This window comes from Pongo pygmaeus, chromosome 18 (assembly GCF_028885625.2).
Source record: "Pongo pygmaeus isolate AG05252 chromosome 18, NHGRI_mPonPyg2-v2.0_pri, whole genome shotgun sequence".
Taxonomy (NCBI): domain Eukaryota; kingdom Metazoa; phylum Chordata; class Mammalia; order Primates; family Hominidae; genus Pongo; species Pongo pygmaeus.
The window spans coordinates 51113517-51138930 of NC_072391.2; the positions used below are offsets into that span (position 1 = coordinate 51113517).

The 25414-nt window shown below is 40.6% G+C and overlaps 1 protein-coding gene across 4 annotated transcripts in view; it reads left to right on the forward strand.

The window, feature by feature from the left end:
* The window catches only part of FTO (FTO alpha-ketoglutarate dependent dioxygenase), a 408367-nt gene that overhangs the window by 322946 nt on the left and 60007 nt on the right, over positions 1–25414 (forward strand). For 2 of the 4 annotated variants that reach the window (XM_054453522.2, XM_054453523.2), the window contains exons 9-10: positions 16571–16660; positions 16772–17454. The exons of the other annotated variants lie outside the window; for them this stretch is intronic. In XM_054453522.2, coding sequence (XP_054309497.1) covers positions 16571–16652 — 82 coding nt within the window. In that variant the 3' untranslated portion in view covers positions 16653–16660; positions 16772–17454. Of the gene's footprint in view, positions 1–16570; positions 16661–16771; positions 17455–25414 lie in introns of those variants that run through there. 4 annotated transcript variants of the gene reach the window in all.

Genomic DNA, 25414 nt, shown 5'->3' on the forward strand with positions numbered 1-25414 from the left:
TGTGCTATTAACAACCAAAGATAATTGCAACGAATTGTAATTGCAGTTTGCAACTTACAGTACAGTGTGTCCAACATCAATCTTAATAGTGAACAAAGCAATTTATATTAAAACTTAATTCACTTGGTAACTTTCCGCTGTATACACGGGAGCTAACAGATGTAGCTTTTCAGAAAGTTCAAAGGCATTTGAAACGTGCAGAGAAATGCTAATGCAGTAAGCCTTGGAGAAATATTACATTACTACTTGTAATGAAAACAAATGTATGTCATTATCTCCTAGTTTGTGTTTATTTAATAAAATATGCAGTTTGCACATTGGTGAATTCAGTGTTTCTGAATGGATATGGAATAATGTTCTGTTCAGAATCAAAGGCCAAACAGGACTAGCAATTACGCATCTTCTGTAAATAGTCTGCTGTAGCGTGCACCTTGATGCTTGAGTGGGTTTTGTATGAGGTGTAACAGCAAACCGGGGTAACTTTATTCATGACTTTCCTTAGATTGGATGTCTTTGAAGCAAGAAAGGGAGATCTCCTGGAATTACTTAAGAGAACAAGCATATTTGTTTTGTGAGCTTGACTGATAGCCGGTAGAGCAGTTGAGTGAAATCTCTAAACTGATTAGGGCTTTCGTTCAAATAATCTTCTACCGTTTTCATTAATTTATTCCTTAATGCTATTTTGCTGCTCTTCTACCAAGGATAATAATCTCACACTCGCTGACCTCCATGAGTGGATGACCTGGAGCTCATAACTAATCTTATTTACTCTTCTGACCAGCCCAACTTCATTTACCTTGACTGGATAAAGAGCCTTGCGTTGCTAAGTCTCCCTTACTTCGTAGCATTCTCGTTAATCTACAGTGAAAGGGGAACGATGGGCTTTCCCAATCAAGATCCCAAAGCATGCTGGGGCATTGGGAACTTCGTGCGATTTCTCTTCCTTTCTTGAAAGCATGTTTCCACTTTATTGTCCCCCCTTTTTGATTTGAAAATAATAGAGAAAAATGGGGGAGTGGGACTTCCCCATGGTCCCACTCTCCTAATACAGCTATTTTTACCTTGAAAGTTAATTTCCAGCCATTGACCATAGGAATGTGTGGGTTAATTTAGGTGTTGTTGAGTACATGAAATTTTATATCATGCTTTTTTATTTAATGCTACATTGTTTCCTGTGTTGCTTCATAATTTTATAATTATGCATTTTAAAGACTGATAATGCATTGTTTATATACTATTTTGGATTTAATTGTTCCCCAGTATTGAAGTTAGGTTACTTCTACTTAGTTATGCTATTAGGAATAATGCTGCAATGAAAATCTCTGTTTTCTTCAATTAGATTGTTTCTCTTGAATATAATATTACAAATGGAATTATTAAGTAAAAGGTATAAGTGTTTGTATGGCTTTTACTATACATTACCAAAAAAAAAATGTCTAGGCTGGTTTTTTTGTTTGTTTTTTGTTTTTTGAGACAGAGTCTCACTCTGTCACCAGGCTGGAGTGCAGAGGCACGATCTCGGCTCACTGCAACCTCTGCCTCCCAGGTTCAAGAGGTTCTCCTGCCTCAACCTCCCGAGTAGCTGTAATTACAGGTGCATACCACTACGCTCAGCTAATTTTTTTTTCGTATTTTTGGTAGAGACGGGGGTCTCACCATATTGGCCAGGCTGGTCTTGAACTCCTGACCTAGTGATCTGCCTGCCTCAGCCTCCCAAAGTGCTGGGATTACAGGCGTGAGCCACTGCACCTGGCCTGGGCTGGTTTTATATTAGTTTATATTGCCACCAGTGATAGAGAAGTATATAATTTTATCACAGTAGCTTTGAGAACTATCCTGACTCTTCCACTTACAAACTACATGGCATTGGGCAAATTACTTAACCATTCTCCCTCGGTTTTCCCATCTGAATAAAGGGAATAATAGCAATGCTTAACTCATAGGTTATTATAGGTATCATATTAGTTTATATATTTAAATATCAGGGAGTAGTGTCTGCCACAAAGGAAACACTCCATAAAGGTAAGCTGTTATTATTCCCCAAATTTAATTTTTCACCCAGTTTAATATTACCTTCTATTTAAGCTGCCGTTTTTAGAGTAAATGTTTTAATAGTCCATTGAAGCTAACTAGTCAATAGATTTTATAATCAGTAACTTCTGTTTTTAATGAAAAATTTAAATCACTTAGGCAATAAGCCATTAGGAAGAACTTCTCAGTAAGAAATGTTCAGTCTGTAAGGTAGAGGCTTTTAGAAATTCCATCTCTTAATTTATAATAAAACAGCTTTTATTCCAGAATCATCTAAATGAGTCTTGAATCCTTAATCAAAGTCTGAAGGAGTTTAGTCTGGATCTTGTACCTGCTCCTCGATTAGGGGAGGCCAGAGCCCCTTGATGACAGTCCCACTAAGACTGCACACTATAGGGGGAAGAAATTTCCCAGAAGAAATTGGAGCACTGTTAATACTAGAAGATAGAGAAATGGAGGCTGGACAGCTAAAAATCACAAAGGTACACCAAACTTCTTAAAGACCTTATCACTACAGTATTCTCAACACTAGTGATTGGGAAAACAACTAAATGATGGTAGACACCTTGAAGTACTTGGGTCACCCAGTAACCACTGCCTATGACATTTATCCTAGAGATAAATGTTACTTATTTTTGGCCAGGTGTGGTGGCTCACACCTATAATCCCAGCACTTTGGGAGGCCAAGAGGGGAGGGTCACTTGAGGTCAGGAGTTCAAGACCAGCCTGGCCAACATGGTGAAATCTTGTCTTTACTAAAAATACAAAAATTAGCTAGGCTTCGTGATGCACGCTTGTAATCTCAGCTACTTGGGAGGCTGAGGTGGGAGGATTACTTCAACCGGGAGGCAGGGGTTGCAGTGAGCTGGGACCGCGCCACTGCATTCCAATCTGGGTGACAGAGTGAGACTCCATCTCAAAAAAAAAAAAAAAAAGGTGGCTGGGTGCAGTGGCTCACGCCTGTAATCCCAGCACTTTGGGAGGCCAAGACAGGCGGATCACCTGAGGTCAGAAGTTTGACACCAGCCTGGCCACCATGGTGAAACCCTGTCTCTACTAAAAATACAAAAATTATCCGGGCGTGGGGGCGGGCACCTGTAATCCCACCTACTCTGGAGGCCGAGGCAGGAGAATTGCTTGAACCTGGGAGATGGAGGTTGCAGTGAGCTGAGATCACGCCACTGCACTCAACCTGGGCAACAGAGCAAGACTGTGGCTCAAAGAAAAAAAAAATTACTTGTTTTTATTAGCACAACATTGAGAACTCATATAATTAGGCATTTTGCAGGAGAAATGGCTCATGTTTGGCTGCAAATATCAAAGACTGGAAAAACGGTAACTTAAACAATATCAGGATTTATTTTCCTTCATCTGAAAGAAGTTCACAAAGAATAGGGTTATTCCGGTGGCTCCACAGCATCACCAATGTTCATGGCCCCTTTGGTCTTGAGGTTCTGCTATACTTTGACTTGGCTTCTGGCTTCAGGTTTCCCTCATGGTCACAAAAGAACTGCTGTGGCTCCTAATGGCTCACCTACGTTACAGGTAGGAAGAAGGAAGAAAGAGAGGGAAGGGTAAAATATGCCTGGCAGCTGAGCCAAACCTCAACTCCTTTTTAAGGAACTTCCCCAGAAGCCTTGCCCAACAATCTCTACCTAGACTCCATTACCTAAAACCTAATCACTTAGTTATATCTATAGGTAAGAGAAAACTGAGAAGTGCTTTTCAGCTGGGTACATTGCTGCTCTCAACAAAATCAGGCTTGTGTGAGAGAGTAGAAAGGGAAGAATGGATGTTAGGAAGGCAACCTGCAGTTTCTGGCACAGCTCCCTTGTGTGAAGGAGACAGTCTTCAGCTCTGTGAACTCTCCTGGAGGCCCTTGATGTCGGCCAGTATTATAGACGAGAAGCCAGGAGAGTCATAATGAAGCACTTTCTGGGGTAGAGAAAAAAGTAAGTGGAGTGAATGATGAAAACGTTAGGTCATTAAATAAAGTTCCAACATTTTCTTCTTGCCCAAAACATTCACAACAAACTCTGTGGAGTAGGAATTGAAGGAAAATGTGCCATGCCATTTTTCTTTAGTCTTTTTGCAATGCAACGCACAATCAATACAAATCTTTGCAGTAATCATATATTGATTTTCCTAGAATATAACTCCATTTAAAGCACTTTTATCCCCAAGAGTAGAAACATTGGAGGCTATCAAAGGAGGAAGTAGATTTCCTTGACCCCATCTGCAGTGCACAATTGATTAACAGGATAGTTATGAGAGTGCGAGAGAGAGACAGAGAGAGAGAAGAGAGAAGTCACCGAAAGGTTAATACCAGCTAAAGAGAAACATGATTATAGAACATTAGGCTTTTTGTAAAATCATAAGGTCAGGATAAGATAATGATACCATCTAAAATTACACAAGATTTTGAGTACTTAGCATCCTCTGACTGCCCCAGCAACCCAACCCAAACCCCAACAAGCATAGCTGAATTTTTGGGGTTGGCAAAGCCACGAATGGAATGATAGGTTTAGGTTCAGGCCCCATGAGCTGGCTTGATAAGGGAATGAGAAATACTGATTCGATTTATCCTGAGTCATAGCTGTGTACTAAACTAAAACTTCAGCATACACCACATCGAATGTTTCTTTGCTTCAGACAAAGCGAAAAGAAAAAAGGACATTAGGAACCCTCATTTTTATTCCTTTTCTTAGGAAAGTTAAACACTTCCTTTCTTCTACTTTCCCTCTTCCCTATCACTTTACTCCCTAAAAATTGAAAAAAAAAAAAAAATCTGCTTTCTGAAAATCCCATGAGTTTAGGTCTGCTGGGTATTTCTACGCACAGATGTCTTCATTCCAGAGACAAGAAGAGTAATTGGATGGTAAGTTGCAAAAAGCATGCAAGTTCTGCTCTGCCTCTGGCCTGAGTAACTGGGATGTAGCCAAAATGGAGAATGGTACCCCCTGAAGCAATCCTGAGTTAATGTCTCTTACATACTCCTTGCTGAAAAGGCAGAGGGTGTACTCTTGTTTATAGTGTATTGTTCTCACTGTATTTCTCTCCCTAAGTCCCTCTTGTTTTTTTGTATCAAGGCTGAGTTCTCACAAACAAGCTCTTTATTAAATTAAATGGTGCATGTAGCCTCATTATCCTTCTCAATGTGCAATACTTGATAGTATATTTTACTAGCAACTTCCGGAGTTTGTGTTTTTTTTGTTTTGGGGGGCTTACATTTTGGCTTCAGGCAAAGCAACTAGTACACATTGTTAGATAAAGCATCTTATCTGTCAGCAGCACCCTTGTGAATTAATCATAATTCAATAGGATTACTAATCAAGATTTGAGATGAATGTTTTGATAGAGCTATCAGATTTGTCTAATCTATCATTAGTTGACAGTCGCTGCAGGCAGAGTGCAAACTTGGCAATAGTAGACCTGTTTCTGATCCCTTTGGCTTGGCCCACCAGTTGGGTAGCTTCACTGATTATAGCAGTGGACCCAGGCATTGCAACTAATTAAGTTCTGTTTCTCACTCTCCAGGATCCTCCCTCCTCCTCCCACCGTTTTCAGAATATGTCGGGTGGAGTTCAGCTCTCATGAACCTGCCCATGTAATGAACAGATTTGGTAACAAGGTGTTCCTTTTGGTCATTTTCACTTGATAACAAAGATGTGCCAAGCCAAATGACAATCTCAAGGGTGATATGGTGTCACTTGCAAAAAGTGGTCAAAGAAAAAAGAGAAACTTAACCTGTTGTTAAACGATACTACCGATTACAACTCTTTTCATGTCACTAAAATCTGTGTCCCATTTTACCAAGTTGTACATTCTTGGAAGTAATTTATGGCATATCTTGCACATTTATTCAGTTTGATTAGATAAATGAAAGCTTGTGATGTAGATTGGTATTTTATTGTATACACTATATACAGTATTTAAAATTATATTAAATTTTGAAATAATAATACATTATGCTCTGCATATTATGTGGTACTCATTAATACAAAGATGGGATCATTTTATAGAGGAGTCCTTTACCAATTTTTCTTCCTCTCTCTACATTGTTATTAGTATAAAGATATTTCTTCATTATAGAAAACTTGGAAAATTCTAGAAAAATCTAAAAGAAATTTTAATTTATCATAATCTCGTCATCTCAGAATGATCAATATTAACATTGTATCATCCTATTAAAATTAAATAACAGCACAAATACCTTAATTAGTAATTACTTGACAGTATTGTCAATAAAATATGATTCTACCTGGCATGGTGTCCTGGAATCTGTGGGCAACCCAAAGGAATCCAGAAAGATCATACTTTCTCTCAAGGCTTCACTTTCTACATGAAAACCATATGGGAGAACTCATTTAGGCTGTTAGTGTATCCCACATGTTAGAAGTGACAACTTTTTAATTTCACAAGCATGTCACAGGCCTCACTAAACGAATGCTAGCCACACTGAGAGATTTGTAGCTTGGATGATTTAGACAAGGGATAGTTGAGAGTTACCTAATTAGACTCCAGGTGTAATTATGTAAGGCGTTCCAGGCAGCAGTGTGCTGTGTGTTAATTAACTTTCATGCTGAACATGCAGTAGCCCCTGAACAAAGAACAGTTCATGGAGGAAGAAAAGCTTCCTTACTTTGCCCTAGCTTTAGTTATTCTCCTACTAAAGTTAACCTCTCACGCTCCCCGTTTTTTCTAGTTGAGAGATGGGCCATAAACACAAGCCACTTTGCAAAGTGTTCATTAGTCCCTGTAACTGTCTTCCTACCGTCTTCCATTTCCTTAAAACATTCTTTGGAATGATCTTTTAAAAAATAAGATGTGTATGTATTTATTTATGTACAACTCTGTTACTGGTTTTAAAAATCCAAGTGACTTCTAATCCTGATTTTTTTGCTGCCCATTAAACTCCACAAGTATCTTTCTGTGGTGACGGGGAGAATGATATTTACTGAACCACAGGATTAGCTAATATCCCATCAATAACTGAGTGCCACAGACTTCCTCAGTTCATCCCATTCCTGTCTCTAGGTAGCAACAGTGAGAAAAGCACTGATTAAAGAATATTTTTTCTTCTACTAAATTAGTCCATGACTTCATTTGTGCTGGTCTCTGTTTGTCAATTGCTGCCAAAAATTTTTAACTCGTGCAATAAAGTAAGCTTCGTAAATCTATATAATTCAACTCAACACTTGCATGAGAAAATATTTCAGGTAACCAGTTAAGCCCTGTGTATGGATGGTAACTGATTGATTTTCCAGTCCTCTCCCAGTTCTCGAGTGAGAAAATCCCATTTCGAGGTTCTCTCTTCCTCCTAATCCTGTCACCTTGACACCTCCTGCAGGCTTTAGTTTTCTATGAATAACGTCTAGAATGACACACAGGACCACCTTGTTCATATGGAAGATGAATAGTAGTTCTAGAATTCTGTCTACAATAGCATGAAATTAACGTAGATTAAGGATTTGCCTGAAACATTAAGAACAGATAGGATTCAACATTTTTTTCTTTTAGTACCTCTTACCAACTATGAGAAAGAAACTGCTTACTAAAACAGTCTTGATTTTTATTGTCTGTTGGAAGAAAGGTAAAATAAAGACTTTGTTGTGTAAAAAGCATTATCTGGCAGCCCTTATAGCTATATGGGAAATGCCTCAAAGAGATGCATCCTAGTGAAGATGAGGAACATTTGGACAATTTGAGTGTTCTCTTTCAGTTGGATAATTTTCAGTTGGATATCTAGCAACACTTGGTCCTCATTTTTTTTTGTTTGTTTTTCCTCTGATATGCAATGTAGACTACATCAGGCCTTTATAGTCAAAACCAGACCAACCAGTTTTGACCAAGCACTTCCTGTCTTCAAGGTTATGTTTAGTGCATCAGGAATCGAAAGACGTCTAAGACATAAACCCTATCCCCAGAGAGTATACTATCTGTTAGGGAAGATGAGACATTAAAAACATGAAAAGTAAAACTCTAATAAAGGATTTAAAGAACAGTTCAAGATAACAGTAGGAAAGATATGCCACATGACAATACATGATTGTCAAATGCATTTACAGATTTCCTTTAGAACAAAAACTATTCTTGAATCCTTCTAATAGAAGGGGTTCATAGAGACCATTATGAAGCCTTAAAATATTAAGAAACTGAAGTATTATTCCATAAGAATGCCTTTCAATTTAGAAATTTCAGTGCAAAGGAGAAATCTGGTTTATGTAACTGGTAAAGTCATTATTTTAGGTTATCACTGAATTGAAAGTGTAAAATGTGAAAATTCTTATATAACCAGCAGATCTCTGAGAAAATGCCAGTGGACAACCCCACAGAGCCAGGAGAGGTAATCAAATCATTTCTTTAGCAAGTTCCAAATATGATGAGGTTGTTTTAAGCTACATACATAAGATCTTAGGGAAAAAATGGATTTTTTAGTTGTCTAAATGACACTGCAATTTGTTACAGCCCAACGGATACTTCTTGCTTGCTGCACAGAAAAGCCAATGCACTGAAACAGTGGTGTTGCGGCAGAAAAACAGTTTAATAATCTCAGGAACAGCTAAGTGAGGAGATGGGAGATATTTCTCATATTTGCCTTCCCAAGAATTTGGAAGCTAGGGTTATTAAGGAAATTTGGTGGGCATGGGGCTAGGGAATGGATACTGCTGATTGGGTGGGGATGAAATAGCACAGGTGTCAAAACTGTCTTTGTGCCTGAGTCAGTTTCTGGGTGGGGCTTACAGAGCTGGTGAGTCAGTTCCTTGGTGTGGGTCACAGATCTGGGTGGCATCGTTGGCTCATCAGAATGCAAAGTCTGAAAAATACCTCAAACACCAGTCTTAGGTTTTATGATACTGATGTTTTCTATGAAGCAATGGGAGAAGTTACAAATCTGTGACCATGAGCTATGTGACTCCTGAGCTGTAAGCAATTATAGAAAAGCAAAGCAAAGCAAGTTATGAAACAATAACTGGTTATGATTTAACTATGCCCATACCTTAGCAAACCTTAAGTCCTTATCACAATTCTAATCTTGTGGGCTTTTACTAATTTTTTTAAGGTGGTTTCATAAGACATGGGCAGACAGATGGAAAGAGGTCATTCCAGTTAGGTAGAATTCCATATGAGAGTGGGAATAAGGTAGTGTACAGTAGGTTTAGTGTGTTAAGCTATCTGGCTAAAACAGAAAATTCAGGAAACTTAGACCAATATATGGGAGGCATCAAAAGATGGCTCCATTCTGGGAAGCCTTCAAAGGTTTCCAAGGCTAACGGTGACATGATGCTGGTGATATTACAGGCAGATTAATCTAGTGGGCAGTGTCTACAATGGATTTGAGTTGTTCTTGCTTGAGGCAAAGGAATGTACCTAGAGAAAAGCAGTGTTCCTGAAATGAGGTGATGTGAGCATGCATCTGACAGAGCAGTTTTAATAGAAAAGACATGTGAATTTCAGAGGACTTCTAAGTTGACAGAACTTTGTAATCAATTCGTTCGGAGGATGAAGAAGAGGAACGAGCCAAGAGTGATTCTCTGATATCAAACCCAGAAACAAGTGGACATTTGGAGGCTCCAAAACCAATTTGAGTATGGGAAGAGGTTTTAAAGATACAGCCATGTAAATTAGCTATTGGGAAGACCTAAAGTGCACAACATTCTTCTGGCTGTGAAAATTATGAAATTATTCCCCAAAGGACTACTTAGATCATTATGTCAACTCAGTCATCTGAGATATATTGATATCCAAAGTACACATCCAGTAATTAAAAGAAAAAAAAATCCAAACAGTTTGTTGATTTTGATATTTTGTTATGGGTTAGTAATTGCCTTGACTATCTTCTTGCAGAGCTTATAGTTAAAGGCTTGCTTATTTCTTCATCAAGTAACAGCTGAATTTCTTCTTTCTTCCTATTGATATAGTTTAGACACTTGTCCCCCCAAATCTCATGTTGAAGTATGGTCCCCATTGTTGGAGGTAGAGCTTGGTGGGAGGTGTTTGGGTCCTGGGGATGGATCCCTCATGGCTTGGTGCTGTCCATGATCTCATGGACAGTGAGTGAGGTCTCACAAAATCTGGTTGTTTAAAAGTGTGGCATCTCCCTCCCCTCCACTCGATCTCTCTTGTACCTACTCTGGCCATGTGACAGAACTGCTCCCGCTTCACCTTCTGCCATGAGCAAAAGCCCTCTGAGGCCTCCCCAGAAGCCAAGCATATTCCAGTATCAAGCCTCCTGTCCAGCCTGCAGAACCGTGAGCCAATTAAACCTCTTTTCTTTATAAATTACCCAGTCTCAAGTATTCCTTTATAGCAATGCAAGAATGTTGTCACACGCCTATTTAGGTTAAAAGGTTTTCTTATCATCTTGGTTTTCAGAAATGGACAAATTGCCAAGGGCCTGTCAATTCTGGACTGACATTTTTTCACCTGCTTGAAGAGATACTGTTTTCTCTTAAGAACTAGTGATTTTCTTCAGTTGTGCGACTGACTTACATAATACTAGCAGAATTGGCCACTTAGTGTCCAACAGAGAAATGAAGTTGAGACTGTGGGGCTGGGAAGTCTCTGGGGCAATAGCTTCAAGTTTGAAAAGTGAGGAGAAATGAAGCAAAAAAATAAAAACACTGTACCTTTTGTCAAACCCTTTGCTCAGATCGAGGAATCTAGATTTGGCCAAAAGGTTGAATTTAATGCATACAGTTGTGTGGTATAAATTTGTCTTTGTAAAGGTCAGACTTGGCCAGGCACAGTGGTTCATGCCTGTAATCTCAGCACTTTGGGAGGCTGACACAGGAGGACCCTTGAGGCCAGAAGTTCAAGACCAGCCTGGGAAATATAAAGAGACCCTGCCTCTACAAAAAAGAGACAACTTAACAGGGTGTGGTGGTTCATGCCTGTAGTACCAGCTATATGGGAGGCTGAGGTAGGAGTATTGCTTAAGCCCAAAAGTTCAAGGCTGCAGGGAACTATGATCATGCCATGTACTCCAGGCTGGGCCACTGAGCAAGACCCTGTCTCTTAAAATAAATAAATAAAGCTCAGATTCATCCGATTCCAGGGAGTAGGGAAAGTTCCACATTGATCAGAACTGAGTCCTGTAAGCTCCAAACAATATGACTCGCCTTTAAAGTCCTTCTGACTATAACTTTCCGAGTGTCTGACTTATGATGTGTTCCTTGTTGTATAGACTTGTACATACCTGGGCTATGTAAGTATCACTTCTGAGGGTACAGGTAGGAGGGTTGCTGCGAGGGCCCACTGTCACTTCAGGAAAGTGTAGCAGTACTTGCCAAATTTAAAAGCCATTGAAACAACTGAAAATAAAAATTAAAGGTGGTTATTTCCCCCATTACTGAAAGGTATATGTGAAATCTTGCATTTACTTTTTTTTTAATAGACTTTAAACATTGACTTTCCTTTCTCTGGGAAGGCAGATGTTTGTGTAACCAGGAAAGAAAGCTGCTCTCAACAGCAGTTTTCTAATAAAAGGCCTACTTGCTTTTCCATTTTAAAACCAGTGTTGAAGAGCTTTATGATTCTAAAATGAAAAGAATTCCCTTGCTATACAAGGAAAAGGAAGAGTGACGGAATATTTTTGCAAGAAAAACGTACCTTAATTTGCCACCTTACAGTAGCCTGTTGGCATGAGTACATTGGAATGAGGAAGCTTTTATTAGGAAATAATCATTTCCAGTTCTGTTACAGTCATTATCCCAAAAGTTTCCCAAATTTTGTGTACAGTACTGTGTCCTGGAACCTGTTTAGCCACACGTGGGGAATGAACTGAGCTTTTGAGACCAATAGGATGGTGTGAACATAAGACCAGGTAACAGAGCTGTTCTCCTAGTAGTTTTAGGGTCTTAAAAGGGGTCATTAAAGCTTTCAAGTCACAAAACAATCTTTAAAGTTCTGGAACTATACTTTCCTACAATCATATTTCACATTTGCACATAAGTTAGCTTGAATGAATGTTTAATAAAAAGCTGGCTACACTCACAATGTTGTGCAAAAATAAAATAAAAAATTAAAGCTGGTCTCTGTAACTACTTCTATGAGGTTCTCAGCCCCCACTGACAGTGTGTGTTTTAGGGAAGGAAGCACATTGAGTCACTAGCAAAACATAATTGGGAAAGTGCATCCCTTCCAAACTAATGATGTACGGTCACTACTCTAAATAAATAGGGGTTGGGATTATCCATTTTGATAACCTGTTTTGTGTTGCTGTAACTGTTCAGTTTAGAAAATGCAGAGTTGATTCCAAATTTTTCCTGCTGGTTTGAAAGAATTCATACGTCTTTCAAAGTGTGACTGATGCTCAGCAAGGAAGGGCCTCACTAGTTGAACAGGATCTGATTTGTCATTCTTGTTTTTGCTGTAAAGCAAAATCTACTTTTAGTTAAATCAGTAATTTACAGGTATATAAACTAAAGCATCAAGAAAACAGCAAAGAAGTTGTTTCCAAGATCATTGACATCCAGAAATGAAATGAAACCCCTAAGAGGCTCCTTCTTCATTTTGATGGGGCCATTGTGGTTCTGGCCCCTCAATTTGGTTGAGGGCAACATGCGGAGTATCTCAGCTGAACACAGATCCTTCATTTGATGTCCTGTCTAAACGTGACTTCACAAAGATCTTTTAGTCAGACACTGGCTAGCACAGCTCCTCCCCTGGGAGAAAAGGTCTTTAAGGTATTTTGAGGGGAGGAGAAGGGTTAAGAGGTCTAATCCATAACTCTAAATCCCTATGCTTGGAGGAGCTCATTGACATAGTCGGTTTTAAGGGCTCCTTTGGAGCCATTATGGTGTGTCACACTGAGACCCACTGGAGAACACTTAATTGTAGATCATTGTCCCAGTGTGTTTCAAGGCCTTTTCAGGGTTTTGACAAAGCAGCCTCCTCCGCCACTTCCAGGAAACCTTGGGAAAGTTTTGATACTGACAAACCCAAGAATATTCTTCAGGTTTGTGCTTTTAAATTAAATAACTAGAATTAACAGAGGTTTTTCTGTCTTCCTTTCACCCCCTTCCTCTTGAAATGAAACCTCAACTGGACATAGACCCCCTGGCTGCTGGATATGTGTTGGCTACATTTCTTTCCTTTTCTAATTTCTTTGGTTTTGAGGTCGGGATTTTGTTTTTGTTGGTGGCAGAGGTGGTATAATGAGCGAACACAATTATCACATGCAGAGCCTGTAAGCTTTGATTTCAAAATGTAATAGAAATCACATCATTTCATATGGAACCAATTTCTTCTTGCCTCCTTCCCCTGAGGAGTGAAGGAAATATCTCTGGTATATCGCTGAATACCTGATAGATTAGACCTTCAGATAGGTTGGTGGATTAAGGCAAAGCACAAAAAAAGCTCGTGTTTTCAACTGTCTATCCTATTTTAAGGTTCCTATTGGCCCTCAGTATTCTGAATTTACCACATTAGTCCTAATCTAATATTTAGCCCCATAATGTTTTAAACATTTTGGCCAGACTCAGTTCCCAGCTTCCATGTTGCCTATCTCTGTTAACATCTCTGCATGCATAAGAGGGTGTTCATTACGGCTGGATTGAGGGAAAACCACCAAAAAACCAATTCCCCTTTCTTGGGCCTGGGAATCCAGGGCCCTACCAGTGAGATCAGAATGAATTGAGAGAATCCCTCTGGGTCATAAAGGTAGACTCAAAACTCAAAACCTTGAGATTCTTTTTGCTTAAAATTCCAAACTCATTCAAAAATGAGTTCATTTCTAAAAATGCTGCAATGCCTTCTCATGGTTTTTCCACACTGTAAAACAGAAGTTAAACTCTAGGGTCAGAAATAGTTAACAAAGAGAGCCTTTGTGCTAAGCAGGAGTCTGTGGATTGAGTTCTGGCTCAGCCAGTATATTTCTGTGTCATTTGGCTTTTTATAAGCTCATTGCCTCAGTTTCTCTTCTATAAATGGAGGCAATAATATTATTGCTTTTCTATCTTATAAAATTACCAAGAGGTATAGATTTGTAGTAATACAGAGGACACTTATGAAGACTGTTAACCGTGAGTCCTTTTTGCTATGTGAGATATACCAGTAAAATAAGGGACATGATTGTTTTGGTAGAACTCTGTACGGATACAGGATAGCTCATTGAACCCGATCTCAGGAATTATAGATTAGAAAGTTGTCAGTCTTTGATTTCTGCATCTCCCTATGTGTCCACTTGCTCCTCTCTTTCAGCAAACTGGGCCACGTGACCAAAAAGATGGTTACCAATGGGTTTTGAGTTTTCATGTCTCAGGTCCAACAACCTGGGCAGAGACAGAATCTCTTTAGGATCTCAATTCTAGATTCCCAGGGAGAGAATTCTGATTGTTTCACCCACTTCTGGAACTAACAGCTGTGGCTAGGGAGTTCAGGCCACCCTGAGCAAGCATGGCTGCCTGGAACCTGCTACTTAAATCATATGCATATTGGGGAGGTCAGTTCCCAAAAATGGAGAATGTGGCACACACCCAATGTATTTCCACTGGACCACTCCTTTAAGGAGTAAGTTGAAGTACCCAGAGTTCTTTGTATTCCTCAGAAGAAAGTTGCTTTAAGGAATGAACATAAAACTTTAAGGCAGGAAGGGATTTAAAGTTCACCCAACTCTACCCTCCTTGTCACGTTGATGAAACTAAGGCAAATGAAAGAGATTAGTTTTCCAGAGGTCCTAAAGCTACTTAATAGCATCCAGTGCTCATGCTTTTAGTTAAGAGCATCTAGTGTATCTTTTATTCAGTTTTCTTCTGCCATCTCACAGTTGTGCGTATTTCAGATGTCATTTTTTCTTATTGCCTAGATGTGTTTCAATTATAAGAGATTTATATTTATAGTCTCTCATTTAATAGGTGGTTTAAATTTTATAGACTCTTCTACTTTAGAAAAACATAGATAGTATTTACAAAGACAACATAGAAACATGGAGAAATGCATATGATATACCATTACATGGAAAAAGCAAATGAATGCTTATATATAGTCATTATGTTAAAAAATATGTAAAAATTACGTATGCATATATCAACTAGGCTTGTTAGAATAGTAGTATTACATGTAACTTTAAATTTTCTTTAACACCATCATTATTTTAGCAGTTGATTTTAGAAAACATATTTAATACAAATACACCCTACACTACTTCTCATCTTAGAGCTACCTGAACCTGTATACCTAATGTTCTTGTGCACGAAGGCGAACTTTCTCTAATGTAAGCCATATATATTTTGGGCACAGCTGGAACCTTTACTCCAGCAGTGAACACATTGAAAATGGAGTCCTCATAGCTGTGGCTAAAGCTGCATTAAATTATGATCTTAGTAGAGACTTAGCCCCAGACAGGATGACCCACTAGAGGCAATAATCAGAGGATAAGATGTTTTCAAGCACGAGTAGAATCAGACTCTAGGAGCTGGGAAGAACCTTACCTCCTGTAACCTGACCCTTGTGGGCTTCAGAACTGGCAGTGGAAGCATAGAATGTTTCCAGTGTTGAGAGGTGGAACTTGGCTAAAGTACAGAGAGAGGACTCTCAGTGAAGTTCCTTCTGCAGCCATAGCAGCTGCATTGTGATTATGCCCAACCTGGAAAGTGCCTTCCCCACCCATTTGGCTGCCTCCCCCACCTTCCCAGGAGCCTCACTGTCTACCTCTGATGGCCAAACCTGGGGAGAAAATCAGTGTCTCAGATACCATCTGCTATGGTTTGGATGTGTGTCCCCTCCAAATCGCATGTTGAAATGTGACCTCCATTGTTGGAGGGAGGCCTAGTGGAGGCTGTTTGGGTCATCTGGGTGGATCCCTTATGAATGGCTTCACACTGTCCTTGCAGTAATGAGTGAGTTCTCACTCTATTAGTTCATGAGACAGCTTGTTGTTTAAAGAGCCTGGCACCTCTCCCCTCTCTGTCTTGCTCCCTCTTTCGCCATGGGACATGCCTGTACCCCCTTCGCCTTCTGCCATAAGTAAAAGCTTCCTGCGGCCTCATCAGAAACCAAGTAGATGCTGGTGCCATGTTTGTACAGCCTGTAGAACCATAAGCCAAATTAACCTCTTTTCTTTGTAAATTATCCAGTCTCAGGTATTCCTTTATAACAACACAAAACAAACTAATACATCATCTCACTTTTAATCTGCCCTCATGTAAATACATCTGTTCGCATGTAAAGCAAGACAGGGACACAAGAGCAGCCAGCAGGGCTTGTAGGGGCAGGAGCAACCCGAGAGGTGGGCAGCCTCCTGTTAACACTGCTTTCTTTTTCTCCTTGAAAAAGGCAAACTGGGTTTTCAAGGAGAATGAGAATTTCAGGGAAGGGATCAGAGAGAGCAGGCACTACATGTGCCACATCTGTCAGATGTCTTCAAACCATTAACTCCCAGACCCCAGGAAGCTGCTGCTCTTTCTAGCATTTTCTAGAGCATCTAGCAGAGCACTAAGTGGTAGTGGCTTAATGATGGTAATGTTTTGTGAACTTTGATGAGGAGGGAGATTTTCTCAAGAGCAACTTCAGAGGTGCCTATACTTCTCTGTTTCAGAGTGGATATAGAGGGGTGGAAGAAGGAGGCCAAGATACTTTGCTTTCTGCAAGAAGCTATAGAGATCAAGAAGGAAACATAGGGATGGAGGTAGGATTTCCACCTATGAGGGGTTATCAAGCATTTAAGTCCTACAGGGCCCATGTGGCCCATTCATTCATTGACCAGTTTATTCATCCATTGATGTTTTTCATTCAACAGACTACTACTGTGCATCTTCGACTATGCTAAGTCCTGAGCAGACAGTGAAGAACTAGAAAGACATGGCCCCGCCCTCATGAAGATTACAAGTTAGGCCTATTCTCCACACTTGTTCTAACTCAATCTGCTACATATACCTTGAGTACCCAGTATGTGTTAGGTACTAAAAGGAGCTACAAAGATGAACCAGACACAGTCTTCAAGAACTTCAGGGATCAGGGAAGGTTTATCCTGATTATAATCCCTCCAGAGGTTTTGATCATTTCTCTAATCACTTATTAGGCCTCTTGCTTCCTGTAGGAATTTGTTCTCTATATTGGATTGAAATCTGCCTGTTCTAAATTCAACTTCCTTTCTTCTGGCCCTGGCTAGTCCTCAGTGTACAGAATTGCCATTGGTACCTGCTGGTCAAGGCCAAGTGTTGTGAGCCAAGGTTTCTAACCTTGGCTGCAGTTACACTTAACTGCTCCTCTCCGAAGCTGGATTTAGCAGAGATTTGATGGAAGCCCTGCAAACCTCGATTCAAATCAAAGTTCAAACCTAGTGACTGGTTGAGTGAACTGCTTTAATAATAACAGTGCAAAAATTGAATTTAAAATAATCCTTTTAGGGACGCAAGATGCAGTGGTTTAGCCTTTTATTAATATTCTTTTCTTTCCACTAATAAAGGTTTTAAGTCAACATCTCCTTAAATTTGATTAATTCCATTAGGATCACTCCAAAAAAAGGTTTATCAGTGGCTTTGAAATCCAAATGGGATGAAGAAAAAATCATTTATGTGGCAAAATCTCAGTTACACTAACTAGATTAAAGACCTTCTGCTGAATTAAACAAAAAATCAACACACAGATTATTTGAAACAAATTGTAAATATGCAACTTTTAAGCACATAGAGAAATCTACCCTAAAGTTGATGTTTTTTCAAGTTCTCTTGGAGCTTACATTCCAGTGGGAGAGACCCGTGTTAAACAAATACATAGAAGACAATTTCAGTTTGTGAGCTAGGAAATCAGGGTAGAGGAATGGCTAATATTAGAGAGATCAGGGAGGCTTCTCTGAGAGGTGACATTTGAGCTGAGATCTGAAAGACAAAGCCACAGTCACATGAAGACATGGAGTTAGTGTTACATGCAGAGCAAACGGTTAAGTGCAAAGTCCCTGGGGCTGGAACGGGCTTAATGTCGTGGAGAAACAGGACGAGAGTGGAGGAGTGATGCGAGATGAGAATAGTCAGAGAGGAAGGTAGGGCCGTAGGAAGAAGTTTTGATTTTTATTCCAAGCACAGAGAACACTTTAGAAAGCTAAACACTGACTTTTAAAAGCCATCAACAAAGGAAAAATATGCCTAAGGTGTGTGTTTTATATGGGACTGAAGAAGAAAATACCGAGGCTTCTCCCCATTTTATTCTTCCACATTGAGTGTACAGCTATTAGTAAAATGAAATATTATTTGCAAAAAATGCTTTGAAAATGTTAAAGCACTATTCTCCTTAAATTTAAGAATATTGTCATGGAAAGGTTTAAAATGACTAAGGGTACTATTACTTTATCACAGAAGAATCATGCTGTGTTAGTCCATTCTCACACTGCTATAAAGATGCTATCTGAGACTGAGTAATTTACAAAGGAAAGAGGTTTAATTGAGTCACAGTTCCTCATGGTGGGGACGCCTCAGGAAACTTACATCATGGTGGAAGGCGAAGGGAAAGCAAGACGGCAGGAGAGAGAGCACACGGGGAAATCACCACTTTTAAACCATCAGATCTCGTGAGAACTCCCTCATTATCACGAGAACAGCATGGGGGAAACCACCTCCATGATCCAATCACCTCCCACCACTCCCCTCCCTTGACACCTGGGGATTACAATTCGAGACGAGATTTGGGTGGAGACACAGAGCCAAACCATATCACATGTTAAACTTTAAGCAAACTCTCCCTAGTAGACCCACCTAGCGATTCAAAGAAATACATGGCTATGAGGATTCCGTTGCCATTTTCCTTATCTCGTATAGGTCTAAGGAAGGAAGATTTCCACTGTTTAGACCGGAAGACCCTGAGGACAGTATCCTTTCTGGCTGTCCTGCTGTCATATGAGTCCATAGGGGGCAAAGGTGAGGCTTTCCTGGGCTTGTGATTCCCAGGATGTCTCCACTTCTAGGGCCACATTAGCTAAATGGTAATTATGAAAATATCCAGGGCAAGAAGCTAATAAATAAGAACTGACGGGCATTGCATAGTAAGGAATTGTTGTACACACTAGCTCTTCTGCAAGACACACGATGGAGGTTGAGAGTGTCTAACAATCCTCCTGAAACATGCTGCCCGATGTGCTGATGATACAAAAGGAAACCTGCTCAAATAGAAGAGCACGGGAGAAGATTGATGTCCTGCGGATGGCTGTTCCTATTGTCGTGGATCCCTGGGATGTTTCTAAGAGCTTTCTTGTGACCTTCGGTTTCTAAGTGTAGAACCTGGCTGTGATCTCTGGGAAAGAGAAAGGAATATGTCCTAGGTTTGTTCAATGGTATCAGGAATAAAGAAGCTAAGATTTGAGTTGCTTGAGTGGAGTAGGTACAAGATGGTGATTACCATTCAGGTTGGCTGCCATCTGGGTAGGGCTCCCTTCACGGAAGGCCCCAGCAGGGAGGCTGTAATCATGTGCTCAGTGAAGGCAAAAGTCGTTTTGATATCTTTTTACTAAATCGTTCCACCAACGCTGTGTGAGCCATAAATGTGGCACAGATTAATTGAGCAAAAAAAGTGACTTGCATACAGTTGGCACTTCTGTTCTTATTAGGATCAGAAAGAACAATTGGGTGAAGATCACTTCAGGAAAAAGAAAAAAGCATATGTTACTTATTGTTTTGGGTGAATGTTTTTATGAGAAACAGGGATGCCGCGTCATTAATAACTCTGGCATGCCATCCCAATTCTGGTCGGCCTGATAGATTAAACATGAGCCCTCTCTCATTATTCCAGCAGCCGTAGAGCATTGACTTTGCCTCCAGCCTGATATGTATTCCATGCACATTCAAGCCTCTGAGTTGACATCTTCTTCTAAAATTGTTTGGCTGTAATAAATATAAAACTTTCACCACTAATGTAAAGCATTGCTGGTTGGCATCATTTCCTACCCCCTTTTAATTATTCCTGACACTGTGGAGAAACATCTAATATAAATCTGTAATGTGCACTGATGACAAACTACACGGTTGAAGGACCATGTAATTTCTCCACAATTAATTAAAGTGCATGGAGATTTTTTTTTTTTTCTCTTTCATTCTTTCTTTCTTTTTTTCCCCCCAGCAGCCAGATGCCACTGACTGGCTCAAATAACACTGCTGTCAACTGTAAAAAATTAAGATCCAAACCGTAAGAAAGGTACTTAGATAAAGAAACCAGATGCCAGGTTATTTGTGATACTACCACATACATCTTGATGGAAGCCACCATTGTTCAACATCTGTAGTTCCACAGCCTTAATTACGCACTTAACTCAGCAAGCCTGTCAGCAGTTTATTTCCACAAGTACCGTCACTTTTGTAAATCTTCCCTTAAAAATTGAATGCTGCCAATCAGCACAGGGAAGAGAGACAGAGACCCTGGAAGACCTTGTGCAAAAAGAGACGGCCGCCCATTTACGCCGGTAGCGCATGCTGGTGTTTATGGGCACGTGTGTGTGGTCACCCAGAGAGGAAAAAATGCTCTGCTACCATTTCAGGCTGATCTACCACCTGGAATTGATCAAAAGCAAATTAATTTTCATTTTCAATTAGGAATACAATTAAATTCAAAGTGGTGAGGGGGGGAAATGGCCGCGTTTACATATAGCTCCTGCTGGTGGGAGGGCTTGAGGAAATACCAGATGAAATGAAATACTTGTCTTTGTATCTTTGCATTTAACTCATTCAAGTGTTAAGGTGGTGGCTGGGGCTGCTGCTGCTGGGACTGCAGTTTACCTCCCCTGGATCTGCCCCTCCTTCCCTTCAGGCAGAATGTAGGCAAAGGGAAGAGGGAGGGCAGTCAGAAGGTGGGCACTCTGAGATGCCCATTCATGGGCTGTTTTCCCAGGATTTGGCCGTGGATCCAAGATATGGGTGTTTTCATGTAGAGCCTGAATGAGGAAACGGTAGTTTGGCTTTGCATTCTACTGGCTGTCAGCGTCAAAGCATTACCTGGCAAATGGATCCACGTCTGGCCATCGTGAGAGATATTGAGTGATTGTGTGAAAACAATCTGGCTGTTGAATGCCTCATGTCACAGGATCCCGGACGTTTTCACTTGACTTTTCTCTACATTCAACTGCTGCCTTTTGTTGGAGTAACTGAGTGGGGGCCTGTGGGGCAGACAGGATTCCTCCTGGCTGCCTGGGGAACAGTTGACCCAGTGTGTTCATCACCAAGGGTGGTAATTTGGGGAGCTTTGACCCTGATTTTAAGGAAAGTCAATTATTTGTCAATTATGAGTCCCCAGAAATCCTGATATGGGACTCAGATATTAAAGGCCTGGCTCTCTGGTTTCGGGATAGATCACAGTGGATCTGAGAATATGAAGCGGTCATATTCTCCCAGAGCAGTGCATGTTGCTTGCCATAAGCCTTCTGTCATGCTGATGAGATTCTTCTAACTATCCATCTTGGAGATCAGCTTCTTTGAAAAAGCAGAGTGGGTGATAAATATTTGGTCATATGAATAGCAATGAAGTAGCTTCAGATAATAGCTTACATCTTTATAAAATCCTCTGGGTGATGGATGAAGAGGAAGAGAAGGTTCTGGGTCATGGAAACAGCTGCTTTGGGTGAAAGATTATCCAAAGCAGTGTGGTGACCAGGAATCCTTGCTGCTCCAGTCCACACTTTACCTCCTACCCACACCCCCAACCACCTTCCTTGTCCCAAAGCAAGGGTTTACGTTTCCTCCCTGCATGGTATTTGTGCTTTAAAAGAAGATTTTATTACTTCTGCTACAGTGGAATTTCTCTTTTTACTAGACAGTTGGCATGACCGCAGCCTGAAACCGCAATGGAGTTGTTAACACGCTGGGATCAGTTTTTCCCCCTTTAAAGCTATTCTTTTCTTTTCTTTATTTTTTTAAAGAGAAAAAAACGCTCCAACAAATCAACAGAACTATTAACTTTCTGATTTATTTGCTAGAGAGAGCAAAAAAAGTCAATGTGAAGTGACAGAAACGCCAGAACAGACAGTATGAAAACATTCTATGTGAAAGTTTCCAACTGAAATCGCACCACAAGCAGTTGGTTATCTGGAGATAGACATCTTCAATTTCCTGATTGCATAATAGAAATGGGATTTCTTTTTCCTCTACAAAAAGCGTTATCCATAATGTTGACATAAAGTTTTCTGTGCCTTGAGTTCCAAAGAGTACTCTTCTCAAGAACAGCCCAGCATCTTCTCAACTGCTAACGGTTACTGCCATTTCTCCTCCTTCAAGGGAAAAGGTAAATGTTGCTAACATGACGAAGGCCAGAAGAAGAAATCTTCAAGAGCCTGGGAGATTAACTCTGCCCAGCTGGCCGGTGTCATGGCATCTAGTAAATAGGCCGATCCTCCACTATAAGGAGAAATAGCCCTGAGAAAAATTAATCTGGTTATGGGTTGGCAACCCAATAGCTGCCTAGCCAGTGCACATTTCTCCCTTTGCAAGTACCTCAGGGTTAGAAATGTCTAATGATTTGAGACTGTGATTCTGGGAGGTTCAGGACGGTTGTCCTGGCTGGGCCTGGGCCAGGCTTTGCCATGGATCTGCCCACCTCAAGAACTGGCACAGGTGATAGGTAGTCTTCAAATCTACATGGCATCCCAATACAGTTGGTGAGAATGCACTGTATTTTCCTCACCCCTCAGTTTCTGAGGACCCATTTCTGAGATGGAAAATTCTTGGCCCTGGCTTGTAGCTTACATCACTTTGGTATTTTTAAATGCCCATGATCTCAAAAGCAGTCCTCATTTTAAAATCACCCTTTATGTCAATACTTCATTTTATGTAACATAGTGTTTTAAAATTATATTTAAAAGGCAGCTTCTTTTGTCTTATGTGCCCTTGGCTAGGAAACAAAGGAAGTCTCTTTTAAGAGGTGTTTTACATTTTATGACTACTGAGAGAGAACATAGTTCTTTAATAGGTAGATATGTAAGAGAGTTTCACATTATAGATTTTCAGAGATTAGAAGTTCTGGAACAAGGTTGTTTGATAACATCTCTGAAGGGCAAAGGAGCAAACGGAAACCTCAGAGGACTGGATGCCAAAACAGAACACTCTCTAAACTTGTGGGCAACAGGAGCTTTTCTGAGATCGTATTATTCTCACCGATAATAGCATCCTGCCTTGACTGCGGGTGAGGGTGTGCAAGATGGATCATTCGTGTCTTATACTTCATGGTTATGGGCATGTAATATGTTCTTCATTGAGCCAGGCAATTGACAGAGACGCCAGTGCATTTAAGACTTGAGTCTACTGGAAATGAGACTTGCTCTCTTGCCAGAAATGGATGCTTTTCTGTGTCCACCACTATCACACATCTTGACTTTTTTTTAATCCTGACTCTTAAAACAATAATATCAAACAACTCGAGGGGGAAAAAGTTAAATATTTCCATATGAAGAGCTGATTAAATTTGTATGGTTTTCTTTTCAGTAAAAATTGATATGTGATGAAACACAGTGCAGCTGGATGGCTGGTTTGGGTTGATGCTGTCACATCCTCTGATCGCGCTACCCGGCTGTAAGGGCCAGCACCCAGTGAGCTGCCATGCTGCTCAGAACGCCCATTCCCAGGCACTAAACACTAATCACTGATTACCTGGCTGAAGTCTTTCCTCTTAAGTCTCATCGTTTTTCTGTGTCCCTTCCTTTTCAAGGGCAGGCTGAGTCCATGTGAAGCATTATGGTTGATAGGCATGAAATGCCCATCTGAAATATAATAAGAGGAAAGGGCTTCTCAATTATTGGTGTGGATATGAGAACTAGACATTTTTTTTTTTTTTTTTTTTTTGAGACAGAGTCTCGCTCTGTTGCCTAGGCTGGAGTGCAGTGGCGCCACCTCTGTCTCCTGGGTTCAAGAGATTCTCCTGCCTCGGCCTCCTGAGTAGCTGGGACTACAGGTGCATGCCACCACGCCCAGCTAATTTTTGTATTTTTTAAGTAGAGATAGGGTTTCACCCTGTTGGCCAGGCTGGTCTCAAACTCTTGACCTCAGGAGATCCACCCACCTCAGCCTCCCAAAGTGCTAGGATTACAGGTGTGAGCCACTGCACCCGGCCAAGAACGTGACTTTTGATTTTCCCAGTATTTGGAGTGGGTGGGCTGCTTCTGCTGTTGCCATCGGTGGCCAAAGGTAACAACAGTATGTTTTGCTGTAGCAGATTTTACAGAGATGAAACCATCTTGCCACTTCTATTCTTAATAACTGTGTCCATCTTTCGTCTCTGCAGAGATGAAATTGCCAAAGAGTCAGAAGCTCCTCCAGGCTTAGCCAGCTTTCACCTTTGCTCATCATACATCTTTGGGGCTCCTCTTAACTCGCAGATGGGCTAGCGCCTGTTTTCAGCCTTTATCCTGATCCTTCGTATCTCCATCCCCACTCCATGTCTCTCTCTCCAATGTCCCTTATCTCTGTCCTGCTTAACTGGGACCAGTTCTTCCCCCTCCCTCTTTCAGTTTCCAAAGATCATCTCCTGCCAGATCTTGGCCTAAAGTTAACTTGATTCTCTGGCCTCGCTTACAGAAGCTGAACTGCTCTAAACCACCCTTGGTGGCAGTGACTCCTTCCTGAATGAGGTCAGGCACTCAAAAAATTGATAGGCGACACTCACTCTGGGGCTTCTCCCATATATTCCTCAGTCGGGAATGGCAAAGGTCCCCCCATTCAAGGACTTCAATTTTGTGACAGAGAAAAAGACAAATTTGACTGTCAACATTTGTTGGGCTCCAAGGAAGTCACACGTGTAACTGAGCTATTTCAGATCTCTATTTGTCAAGCCCAGTGTTCACTGTGGGTTTCCTTACATACCTCCCCTGCCCAAACCCCCACCTAAGAGAAACAGTCTACAAAAAAAGCATTTACCCTCTGAGGATTGCTTTGTAATTAAAATTTTACAAATGCCAAATAAACAAGGGCATTTTTGAAATGTGAATTTGTCATTTTTCGTAAGCAACTTAAATCAACTCCACCTGCCTTGAGACTGGTTTCTCCTTCAGCACAAAGCAATATGCTCCTAGGTTCTCTTTCGGCTCCTGCAGCTCCGATTCCCCATGCACTTAGATCCTGGTGTCGATTTTTTTTTCCTTGAACACTTTCTGCAGTTTAGTTATTTGTTGTAATTATCAAGTTCATTTTTCTCTAATAGATGTGATTAAGTATATTTAGCACTGTGTAATGAGTTTTCTGCCTGGTTGCATCTTAGCTAATAAGGAATTCCTTAGCGGCATCTCTGACAGCTGCTACGAGTCCCAGGTCTGCGATGCCACAAGAGACTCCTTCCATGAACTGCTAGCATTAGAGAAATTAACTCCATTACACTAACCATAAAATTGAGGCTGAAATTTGATTACTAATAGATCCTCAATTCAACTAGAAACTGTAGAAACGGGGTGGTGCCAGTGGGGAGGAAGGTGAATGTGTGT